General features: G+C 34.1%; 1 protein-coding gene across 4 annotated transcripts in view; it reads right to left on the bottom strand.

Moving 5' to 3' along the window:
- Positions 1-12671, bottom strand: part of LOC123685058 — a 456594-nt gene that overhangs the window by 343265 nt on the left and 100658 nt on the right. For all 4 annotated transcript variants that reach the window (XM_045624640.1, XM_045624656.1, XM_045624650.1 and 1 more), the window contains exon 2: positions 5435-5491. In XM_045624640.1, coding sequence (XP_045480596.1) covers positions 5435-5452 — 18 coding nt within the window. In that variant the 5' untranslated portion in view covers positions 5453-5491. The remainder of the gene's footprint in view (positions 1-5434; positions 5492-12671) is intronic.

Here is a 12671-nt window from a genome sequence, read left to right as displayed (position 1 = left end):
GCTTCCCAGGTTAAACTCAGGTGCTGTTGGGCTATGATTTACATAGTTACAGCAACAGTAACAAAAATACAAGCTATAAAGAAGAAGAAACAGACAATACTGAAATTGCAAAATTTACGAAAACAAATCGACAGAATGAAGAACGTGGCCTGTACACATATTGGATTCAAGTTAACACCGGAAACGAACAGACAAGAGGAAGTAAACATCAGGAAAGGAACATAGGCCTCTCTTTGTATTTCTTTTTGAAATAAGCTTACGAAGGAGCGAAATCAAAAAATCTGCCTTGATTGATGACATGAGAGATTCTATAGGTGTAAGATTTCTTAAAAAGCTATTTTCTATGCTTAGGAACGGTCAGCAAACTTCGTTCATGTTCAGTCGAAGATGTTGATTAAAGGTAATATGCGAAGCAAATTTTTTATCATAGCTCGTCCCTATTTGAATGAACTGTAATACTCACATGCACTTGTTTTTAATGGAGTCGATTCATTATATAAGCCTTTTGTAACATTTTCATTGCTTCGCCGTACAAATTTCAAACAAATTTTTCGTTCGTTGGTTTTATCGATTTTATGAATTGCAAAACACACTTGATATGCACAGAGAAAATCAGGTACTATGAATAAAATACATGGATTACAGATAACGAATGTTCAAACCCAGTGGGGTTTTTTGGTATATGTTCAATTCTAGTTAATTTGTTGCCATATTGATGGAATGTTTCATTTTTATCATTTATTTAATGTTGATTATCAAGAAATCCAATTGGAAAAACCAATATTCCTCTCAACATAAACAAGAACTGTAGGTACAATATAATAGGATCATTTTTATTTTCACCCATGCATATTCAATAATATTTGTATATGTAGGAATTGGAATAATATGAGTTGATGTTAGTTTTAATGGATTTCCATCAAACAAATATCGAGTCAATCATATATGGAATACATTTTTATACCATTTTATTGATTTCTCAATTTGAAATACAACTCTCTCGAAATGACGAGAGTTTGTTACGAATGTTATGAATGAGTTGAAATATGTCGTGCAAATGAAAAATTCACTCAAAAGTCAAATATGGTGAACATTTTCAACAGTTCAATTGTTACCCCAAATATTTTCGAAAAATCAATAAACCAATACACCAAACTTGCTACAATAATGCTTTCAGATACACTCCAATATTATACCGGCTTATCCCAACATTTCATATTTTACAACCTGCATTGCTGTATTTTTTGCAACTATAATGATGAACGTTTCAACATTACCATACTAAGCCCTTGGTTTATGTTCTTAGAATTGAATTATGAATTGATGCAATCAACTACTTTACGTATAGTGGAGAAGAATTTATTATCATTGTCGTTTAAAATATTAACCCAGTTATGGCAAGGACCATTTCCACCCGCTTTATAAAGTTAATTTGGGCTTTTATGGGAGCATTAAATTTGATGTCTAAATTTTGAAGTTTGTGGAAGTGAAGTTTAGTTTTATATTCTTCATTTGCATTTTAATTTCGACGTTCAATATTCTAAGTTTCAAGGGCTTCTCTACCTATTTGAGAGTGTTTCACGGAGAAGCTGTCTGATGAAACAACGAAATTTATTCAGTTCCGTCAGAAGAATGTTCTCTAAGTTTTTTGTAAGTAATATGGGCAATTAAGTTTCTAATTTTGAGCGTAATAATATATATCTATATTTTCGATATTATACAATGATCACTCCTATAATCCAACTATAATTCACTCGCGTGAAGTACTATATTTAAATAACGACAACTTTAACTTTTTATTTTCAATTTGTCAGGAATATTTCCTGAGTATATAGAATAATATTCTACTATATTTACAAGCCACGACTATAAAACTTTCGTAGGTTGGAACCATAGGTGCAACCGGAATAAACCCGTAAATGTCACAGGAATAACTAATAAAATATACGTGTAAATTTTGTAAGGAACCCAACAATATTTGTTCAGCTAACATTAGTATGGGCACATTGAATTCATCAGGAATAATGTTTGGTATTTCTCACAGAAATTCAGTTTATTCTACCGGAATATATCTTGTTCAGCTAACAGTATTTTAATCCATTTAATATATTCTCGTTTTATCTACGTACGCAGTACGTACGTACAGTACAGTAATGTTCTAACAGCTCAGAACGTTGTTTTCAACAGAATGCCTATGAATCCCACAATTCAATCCGCGACTCTGGGTTTATTCGTGTTAGTTGATAGAAGAGTCACTTCGCGAATAGAGGTGTCTGAAATCGGAATTAAAGTTTCTATATAATAATAATAATAATAATAAAATTTATTAGTCCAATCGATCATTTACATGATATAAGACAAGTCAAAAATACATTATATACAAATATAATATATCACATATAAAAATAATAAACTTAATATTATAATGAATAGAACGTCAACATCAATTTATCAAGCTATACTAACAACAGAAATTATCAGTCAAATATTCCCTCACTGTATAATATGCCTTCTCACATAAAAGATTTTTTAATTTGTTTTTGAAACTTCTATGACCGCACTCATTTTTTATAGATACAGGCAGAGAGTTGAAGAGTCTTATTCCAGCAAAACTAGGACAATTTTCATAAAGTTTTGTTTTATGTTTTGGTGTCCTAAATAATGGACCATGTCTCGTTTGGTATGAATGAGAATCAGATATTTTTGGCACTTCATTTATGTTTTTTTTAAAGAACATTATACACCTATATATATAAATACAGGGTAGCGTTAGAACTCGGTACCTTATAAAATACGGCCTGCATGAATCGCGCGATCCCACATTGAAAATAAGACGCATTACTCGTTTCTGAGCAATGAAAATGCGAGATGCAAAGGTGGAGTTACCCCACAAAGTAATATTATAAGATAAATGTGTATAAAACAAGGCATAATACACCGAAAGCAGCTGTTTACTATCCAGTATCTGTTTCAATTGCATCACTGCATAGAAACTCCCATTCAATTTTGCAGAAATGTGATCAATATTATCTTCCCAACTCAGATTACCGTTGATATATATCCCCAGAAACTTCGTGTCGGTACTCATCTTGACAACATTGCCGTCTATGTCGAGGTTAATTGCCTTGAACGATTTATTTTGTGTACAAAATTGCATGAAAACTGTCTTGTTGATGTTTACTATCAACGAATTACATCTGCACCATAACACGAAACTGTTTGCAATATTATTCAATTTAAGTTCTAGTTCCTCCTGAGTTGAAGCGCTAACAGCAATCGACGAGTCATCCGCATACAAAACCGTGCACTCAGAGTCAGCAATATGGGCAACCACGTCATTAATAAAAAGGATGAAAATTAAAGGCCCAAGAATTGACCCTTGCGGAACTCCATAGTCTACGCTATAAATCTCGGATTTAGCTTTTTCATATTCAATGATCATTCTTCTCCCCTTAAGAAAAGAAGCAAGCCATTCATGAAAGTTGCCTCTAAAGCCGGAGGCCCACAATTTATCCAGTGCCCGATCGATGCCCACCACATCAAACGCCAACGATTGATCAAAAAAAAAAAAAAATATATATATATATATATATTCATTTAAAATTCTTCCCTGATTCCAGACACCTCTATTCGCGAAGTCACTTTTTAGACAGAATGTATTATAAAAATTACAAAATAGCCCATAATTACGGATAGGAAGTACCCTGAATAACAACAATGCTTCACGTAACGGTAGAACTAACTGGAAACTTCCAGTGAAATTTCATGGAAACAAATGCCAACTACACATGGAAATTACTGCCAAAACTACTATAATATTCAATAGAAACTGCAAGAAATCCCAATTAAATACTAGGTAACTACAGGAAATTTCTGTAAAAGCTCAGGTTATAAGCTTCACAAACAACTAACTAGTACTGTAATATACGAAAGTTTTGCAATTCAACGGAAAATTCCTGTTAAATCGATATTACAGTTCCGTTATGAGTTACAAAATTCTTGTTTTAGTTTGATGTTCATTACTGGAAATTCTCGTAGATACTGAAATTCGAAACTTGAGAAACAACTATTTTCATTGAACAGGAAATTCCTGCTAAATCAAATGTAACGATCCTGTAAATAGTCATGCATATTCTGGTTTTTGTCAAAGTATAATATTTCTGTTGAAATGACAAACTGATGTTTGATTGCATTAACTCATCTGAAACTTGTTATTTCTAGATAAATCAAACAACCGGAATTATCACGTAAAATCAATAAATATTCTTGCTGTCGCTTATTTAAAGAGGAATATCCTGTGGAAATCGCCGAATTCCTGTTGTAAATCTTGGTTAATATCTGTAATATGTGTGAAACGCTTTATCTAACTACACCGATACTGAGCTGCTCTTTAACCCTATGCATTGACTACCAAAGTATTAATGTTGAGTGTATTGAATTGTTTTTTTTTTAATTTGGAATTTCATAGATCTAGTACCTACTCTCGATTATCCGAAAGAATCTTAGAAGAAATCTTAGAATTTCACATTAATAAATGTGTAAACATCCACTCCTACAATGAATCCCGTTTCTATATTTTAAATAGCTGTCGAATGATAAAAAGAAGTACAATTTCTAATAGTGTAATAATATCATATGATATAAATTATCTATCTGGTTGATGTATCAGCAAAATGCCATCAACATAACCATTGTCAGACAGAAGATTTCCACGCTATTACGTAGGAATCATAATCGAAAGTAACCCAACGAGAATGCATGTCATCGAGGGAGAATAGCGATACACCGGTTTCACCCATATTAGGGATCATCAGTACTGCATAACTCTACCCAAGATGACAAACAAACGAAATAGCAGGCACCTTGTACTTCTTTTTCTTTTTCTTTTCATCATTCATTTCCAAATATCAGCCGTTTTATTCATTATATTTCACGAGGAATGTCCTCGAATGAGGATTTTTCTTGTTGACGTGGGAATCTGCTTTTTCGAGGTACCCGTGGAGGAAGTAGTTAGGTTTTTGTCCGCTGGGTGGCGCACCGCAGTAATTCATGCTGAGTAGCGTTTGCCAGCGTTCAATAAGGTGCCTGCTATTTCGTTTTTTGTCATCTTGGGTAGAGTTACACGGTACTGATGATCCCTAAATAATGGGGAAACCGGTATATCGCTATTCTCCCTCAATGACATGCATTCTCTTTGGGTTACTATCGATTATGATTCCTACGCAATAGCGTGGAGATCTTCTGTCTGACAGTCATGTGATGGCATTTTGCTGATACATTAACCAGATAAATAATTAATATCGTATGATATTATTGCACTATTGGAAATTGTACTTCTTTTTCTTTTTCGTTTCATCATTCATTTCCAAATATCAGCCGTGTTATTCATTAGCTGTCGAATTGTAAAAATAAGAACTGTGAATAGCCAACTTACCGTATTTACTGCTGTCATCTCTTCTGACAAAAGGTTAGTGTCAACTATGTTGTCGTTCTGAAAAAAAAAGGGATATCAGAAAAAGAATAATGTGATAATGACTTTTGTCATAATTGATGATTATTATAATATTGCTACTACATCATCAGCTCTTATCAATCCGTTGTCGAGATATCTCTGATGGTGGGGCAGTTGTGGAAGAAACTTCTGGTTGAATGCCTGAAAAATGAAGGCACTGAAGTGTTGAAGTCAAGGATTTTGAGTTCCTGACCTCACGTCGCTTTCCTCATTTTTTCTACCCATTCAAGCAAAATCTCAACCCGATCGGATCTATAATCGTGAGAATATTGAATATTCATTTCTAATTTGCGGTCGAAGTAGTAGAAGAAAATTTGCACTCAAAAATCACTCTTTTGGTTCCGTGGTCACGAATATATTGGATAATATTTTTCGATATTTATTTTAGGTTCTGATTGAGCTTTTCACGCAAAATTTTGCACAAAGCTTGAAATGATTATATTTATATACAGAGGGGATCTTAGAATCCCTTTGAGCAAGAAAAAAATGGATGGCACATTCTAAGTTTCTCATCAAACTTTAAAATTTGTCCAAAATTTCAGATTCACACGCCAAATCAACCAAGTACCTATTTATGTTAATCTGTGAACTTCAGATAATTTAAATATTCGCTGGCCACCAAGGTTTCCAGATTTAACACCGTTGAATTATTTTTTTCGTCACATTTGAAGAACAACATTCATCAATTTGGAAATGTTGGTGAGTTGGAAAAATTACCTAGATCTGGAGATCTTGGTGGACACCGAATATTTAAATTATCTGGACTTCACGGATATACAGGGTGTTTCCTAAACATGCGGCAAAATTCAGGGGGTTGTTCCTTGGAATATTTTAAGCATGTTTTGTCCTTGGATGATTTTTGAAAAACCTCTTTGTTTCGAAGATACAGGGGGAACAACATTTTTCATATTTTTAAAATTAATAATAGTTTAAATAAAAATGCGTACCGCACTGTGTTTACTAAGTAGGTAAAATTTATTTTTAAATTTGTTTAACAACATTCCAATTACTAAAAACGGCCAGTTTTTTTCCTATGGGGCCATCAAAAATCATTAGTTTATACCACTCCAGTAGAAAATGTGGAAGACTTGCGAAATCGGATCATTGCTGGGTCACTGGGTGTAACTTAATAAGAAATGATCCTGGTGTTTTTGAAAGGGTTCGGCAGTCAATGAGGAGAAGATTGGATGCTTGTATGCTGGCTAGAGGTGGTCATTTTCAACAGTTTTTGTAGGTTGTGTTGAATTTTCATGTAATTTTTCATAATAAAATGTTATTATCTGAAATTTTGTTTCCCCTATATCTTCGAAACAAATAGGTTTTTCAAAAATCATCAAAGGACAAAATATTCTTAGAATAGTCCAAGGAACAACCCCCTGAATTTTTGCCGCATGTTTAGGAAACACCCTGTATATGCAGTTGCTTAATTTGCCGTGTGAAACTGAAACTTTTGACGATTGCAATAGTTCGATAAGAAAATTGTTTTATATTTTTGAAATGGGAAGAAAAGTTATTTTATCCGTTATAGAAAATTTTTTGGTTCACATTAGAAAGAACACAAGTTTGTATTAACTTACAAAACTAATTGGGAAATACGAAGTCTTTTTTTTTGGAGAAACCCGCAAATTGAGTGAAATATCATCACATATATGTTTTCATTTCCGCGCCTCTTATGTCAAATTTGACAGTTCATGTTGAGCCAAAATTCGCTCACTGAAAAGAAAGTATACCTCTTTTATCTGTGTTTATTACTCTGAGGTAAGGACCGATTGACCGTTTTAATGTGAAATACTCGCTGTATTGTACTAACGATAAAATCAGTTCCAAACCAATGTCAGCAATTCCTATTGATTCCTCTTTTTCTTTGGAGTCACACAGACCGAGCTCGGAATAACTGGCTTTTCTTCATTCGTTATAAAATAAAGAGTAACTGAAGAATCAATTAAACTTCCGTTTCGCCGCTATGTCTGGTTTTATGCCATTTTTTCTATTTCTCTGTTCTATTCGTCGAATGTAGGTATTGTCTGATGATTTATTCACACTTCGAGAACCACTTTTTGTATTCGCTTCTGAGAACAAACGAATCGCTCCCCCTATTGTTATATCAATTGTTTTCGACACGAAGGTAATTAATTATCGTCGAGTAGCGTCTATCAGTGGGGATTTCAAATCAAAGCTGAAGTTTTCATCTAGTCTCCAGAAATATGTCAGCGAGAAAATAAATTGACCTACTTTTTCTATTTCACGATCTCATTGAGTGTTCTGTGCGAACAGAATACTCCGAATGCCAAGAAATATACGGCAGCGGAATCAGATAAAAATTTATTTCAGACGACTGAAAGAATTGAAGTTAGTGAGTGTTTTCTCAAGAAACCTTCAAAGTGAAACGTAAAATTTCTAAGTTTATTTGGCGAACTTCAGACTTGATGAAAAATTATTCACTAATGCATGAACTAATTACAGTCGTTTGAAGTTTTTGGAAAGTTTATGCTAAGTGTAGCTAATTTATTCGGAATTTTCTGAAGAAATATAAATATTCAAAATCCAAACTAAGTACACACTATCGAGAAATTTTGTGTCTGTGGATCTGATCTGACCATTTTCACGTAAAATCTAATCCAAAGAACACTGAGAGTTTCCACTTGAGATATTCACATTTGTATTAAAGAGCAGAATTCTCTCCAGGGTGTTTCTAAAAAAGAGACCTCGTCTCCAGATTGGTAAAAAACCGAAAAATAATTGGGGTTTGCTTTATGAAACATTTTCGTGACGCCACCCTTATTCAAATGAAAGGGCGTTGAAGAAAAAAACATTTACGATGTTGCAAAAACTACTGCCAACATTGTAATCAGGGATTCATACAGCCTAGTAGCTTGACATTTTAACCAAATACTTGACTTGAAACTCAAGCTGCTAAAAAATAACATACTTGACTTGATTTTAGATATTTATTGCTTGACTTGATATCAAGCTACTTGATATTACTTGAGCTTGATATGCACGGGTCGCACGGCATATATTTTTGAAATCTCGTGCGCGCTTGCCGCTAAGACTAAATAAAAGGATTCCTCGAGCGCCGAGAGACTGAAGCATTCGTCAGTGTGACTTTATTAGTAGTTTTCTCACATTTCTATGAAATCTATTGGTTGATTTTGGTAGTTTCACAAATATCTTTCCAAACCTTGCCAAAATGGCTAAGTATCTTTTATCAACGCCATCACCTTCAGCTCCCATTGAAAGACAATTTTCCAGAGGTGCCTTTACAGTTACAAAAACCCGAAATAGGTTAGGCCACAAATCTATAAGATGCCTCATGTGTCTAAGATCCTGGACGGAAAATTATGAAATCAAACAAAGCCTGGGACCGTATTCTCGACAAGTGATCTTTCAAAACGTATACGCACATTCAGTGTTCAGAGCACTGAAAGTACGTATACGTTTTGAAAGATCACTTGTCGAGAATACGGTCCCTGGAGGTTTTTCAATATTAAGAAACTTTTTTTTCAATATTTTGTTATGATTTATAGTGATTTAATTTATGTTTCTATTTAAGAAAGTTGATATTTTCGGTATTTTTATCCAATAAGTTTAATTAATGAAAGTGTTTTTAGCAAGGTTCCTTCCCATTTCATCATTTTTTCATAAATGTGACATTACACAATAAAACAGCTAAAAATCAAGTAGCTTGATATGATTCAAGTACTTGATAAATAAATACTTGACTTGACATGAGATCGAAAAACTACTACTTACCTTCAGCTTGACTTGAAATCAAATCAAGCTAAAGCCAAGTAGCTTGAAATTGAATTTGAAGGAAAAAGTCTATGAAACACTTCTGTTGTTGAAACCTTGTATATTAAGTATATCAATTAGCTTGAATTGAAAATCAAGCCAAGCCATAAATCCCTTATTTGTATTGTTTCTGAATTACCGTCATGAAATAATGTGTCTTGATGCCGTAAAAATCTTGTATTGCGATATCCTGATTTACATGATTCACATAATTTTGAATGACTGAAACAATTTTCCTTTGGTAATTTCGATCAGAAATATTCAGCGAGTTCCGTCGAAGGTGATTCCCCCGAAGTCGATCCATAATATATGCCCCTCTCCGCTTCTTTTCTCTTCGACCTGTTTATATACAAGATCAGGTGGTTTATTCGCACACGAGCTAACCTTTGATCGTTTTCCCACTGGTCCTCTATAAATAAAATTCATGCTTCCATGAAAAACTCTTTTAGGCCCTTCAATGGAACTAAACGTCGCTTACTTGGTTCAATTATGAAAGCACCAGTAAATATTTATTTTCCATTTTACTACAAGGTGGATGTGGTGAAGATGCTTCTCGTTATATCTAACTTCTACCCAGATATTTATGTATTGTAACTCCATAGCTAGATTTAATGGAGATACAATGGTTATAGGAAAACAAAGAGCACCTTTTGTAAAATTTGCCGGAAATCTACTGTTTTGAACTGATCGTGGTCCTAGAATCATAAATAATTCTTTGGTTATTATTCTTTTATATAATAACATCAACATGAAAAAAAACTCAAACATTTTCCAAAAATAAAATAAAATACAAAATTCTGATTTTGGCAATCTCTCCCGCATTCCATGGGTGAGACGACGCATTGGGTTTGGGAGAGATTGCTCAAGGGGCTTAACATAACATGCTTATTTTTCGGCAATTGTTTCATTCCCACAGGGTATACAGTAGTTTTTGAAGGATTTGCACGTGTCATGAAGCCACCTGCGTCACTCCACATACTGAATCCTTTCCACTGTAGTTTTGGTATTTTCGTAGCGCTCCAAGCATCGAAAGCATTCATTTTCGTCAAAAGTTTCGTCGTCTATGAAATCGTTTTCCATCTCACTTTTTCCCTCACCAATCTTTTTTTTTTTATCTGCAATCAGTCAAGTTTTGTGCAGACAAAAGCTCAAAATATTTATGCGCCCTTCTTTGTTCATACCTTCAGCTCGGGACATGGATACATCTTTGGCCATTCGAATGCTCATAGTGGGATTTCTTTTTGAAAATAATGTAATAAATATTTTGGGTTTGAAAATAAAAAACTATTATGGGTCATCTGTCCCGAAATATCATGCGTCATCTGTCCCAAACACCTGGGATAGATGACGCACCTGCTTAGGTTACAAAGAATTTCGAAAGATAGAATTAGCTTATTGAATATAACTTTTATGAGAACCCAACTTCGAACTAAATTCGTCAGAACGTCAACTTCTATCGGATTTCTAATAAATAGTGGATCAAACTAAACACCTTGCAATTTTTTAGGTACTTACCAACTATATACATAACCTAATATAACCGTGCTTTTTCAATTTTTTTCGGAAAAATTAAATGCCCTCTTGATATAACATACGATAATATCTAATAATATATAACTTACGATAATAAACTCTACCCAGTTGAAACTTTGCATTGCAAAGCAAACAAAACATCAAACAAAAAATAGCAATAAGTCGGTAACAATATATCTGACTAGGTTGGAATTAAGTTTGTATATGCAAAATAACTACGTGAATATTCATACCAAACTTCAAGAGAACCGAGTCATCAGAACTTTTCATTATATAAACTAATCGACAAGAAGTCAGTCCAAATCACATCTCATATACATACAGGGTGGCCATTTGAAAACGAAACAGACGAGATTACAGACGAAATAAAGTTTTTCGATAGAAATGCTCGGACAGGTCGATTTCTGTTTCGAGGGGGACAACTTAAGATGTAGGTTACGGACGCATAGCGCTGCAACCCTTGCTACTACAACCCTCACCCCCAAATTTTGAATAGGGAAGATGGGGTGAGTGATACCTCATTTGAAAGGTATTTTTATACTGATTTCAGCACAGTAATTGTTTTTTCATTTTATGCATTAGTTCTCGAAATATTCTTAACTAAGTATTTGAAAATGAAGTAGTGTTTTCATGGCACTTGTAGTGTTTTGTGAAAAATCGACATTTTGAGCTTCAAAACAACCATGACTGTGGCTTCTTTCCTAACTAACTAACGCATGAATATTTCGAGAACTAATGCATAAAATGAAAAAACAATTACTGTGCTGAAATCAGTATAAAAATACCTTTAAATTGAGGTATCACTCACCCCATCTTCCCTATTCAAAAATTGGGGGTGGGGGTTGTAGCTGCAAGGGTTGAAGCGCTATGCGTCCGTAACCTACATCTTAAGTTGTCCTCCTCGAAACAGAAATCGACCTGTCCGAGCATTTCTATCGAAAAACTTTATTTCGTCTGTAATCTCGTCTGTTTCGTTTTCAAATGGCCACCCTGTATATACCGTTCTGGGGTTTTCAAAGGTGCAACTGACATGCATGGATGAACTAACGCTCAAAAGCTCCTCAAGACATGTCAGTGCTCTTCTCGATTCGTTGTTTCATTAATAACATTTCAATCAGAGTGAAAAGGAGGAGGAGAAATTACTAAACTTCAGCAAGGAAGCAATTGTTACAAATGGTACTTTAGAAATGGTTCATCTCGCCATCTTTCACTGTTAACAACACCCCATGTGAGGAAATAGTTCCAGATAATTGCGCGTCAGCTGAAGCATGTGCAATCTTTCACTTTCAACACGGAGCCGGCAACTTCCTGTTTATGGACCATAAGTCTACTTCTGAGAGCCAGCCATAGGTACTAATTTTGGAGCGTTTCTTTAACGATGGCATAAATGTTAGTTCTTGGAACATTTCGCATCGAAACTTAAAACTATTCCCCACGAATTAGGAAGTCTAATTGGATGTTTTTATTATCAACATATGGATGCAATATCACCAATAAGAGTTGGTTTCGCAATTCCCCACATAAATTCATGATTACCAATCTTTTAAAGAAGCTCATTTTACTACAGCTATAAGAACCTCCTAATTTCATGAAATAGTAGTCTATAATTTATATACTATGTTGGTTCTGGTCAATAAGAAGAGTAGTTTCGAAAAGTTCTATATTTTTGAATTATTACTTCAATAGAGAAATAATAGTTTGCAGTAGAAAATGTAGCGCCAGAAAACTGCTCTTCGATTACTACATTTTCTGCAGAAGAATTATTCAAGTTTACTGAAAATGCCCACTCTCCACCATATTCATTTTGAACCTTCGTCTGTAGAACTGATATTTT

Source organism: Harmonia axyridis, chromosome 1, assembly GCF_914767665.1.
Source record: "Harmonia axyridis chromosome 1, icHarAxyr1.1, whole genome shotgun sequence".
Taxonomy (NCBI): Eukaryota; Metazoa; Arthropoda; class Insecta; order Coleoptera; family Coccinellidae; genus Harmonia; species Harmonia axyridis.
Note: the sequence above shows the minus strand (reverse complement) of the source record. Positions and strands in the feature narration are given on the sequence as shown.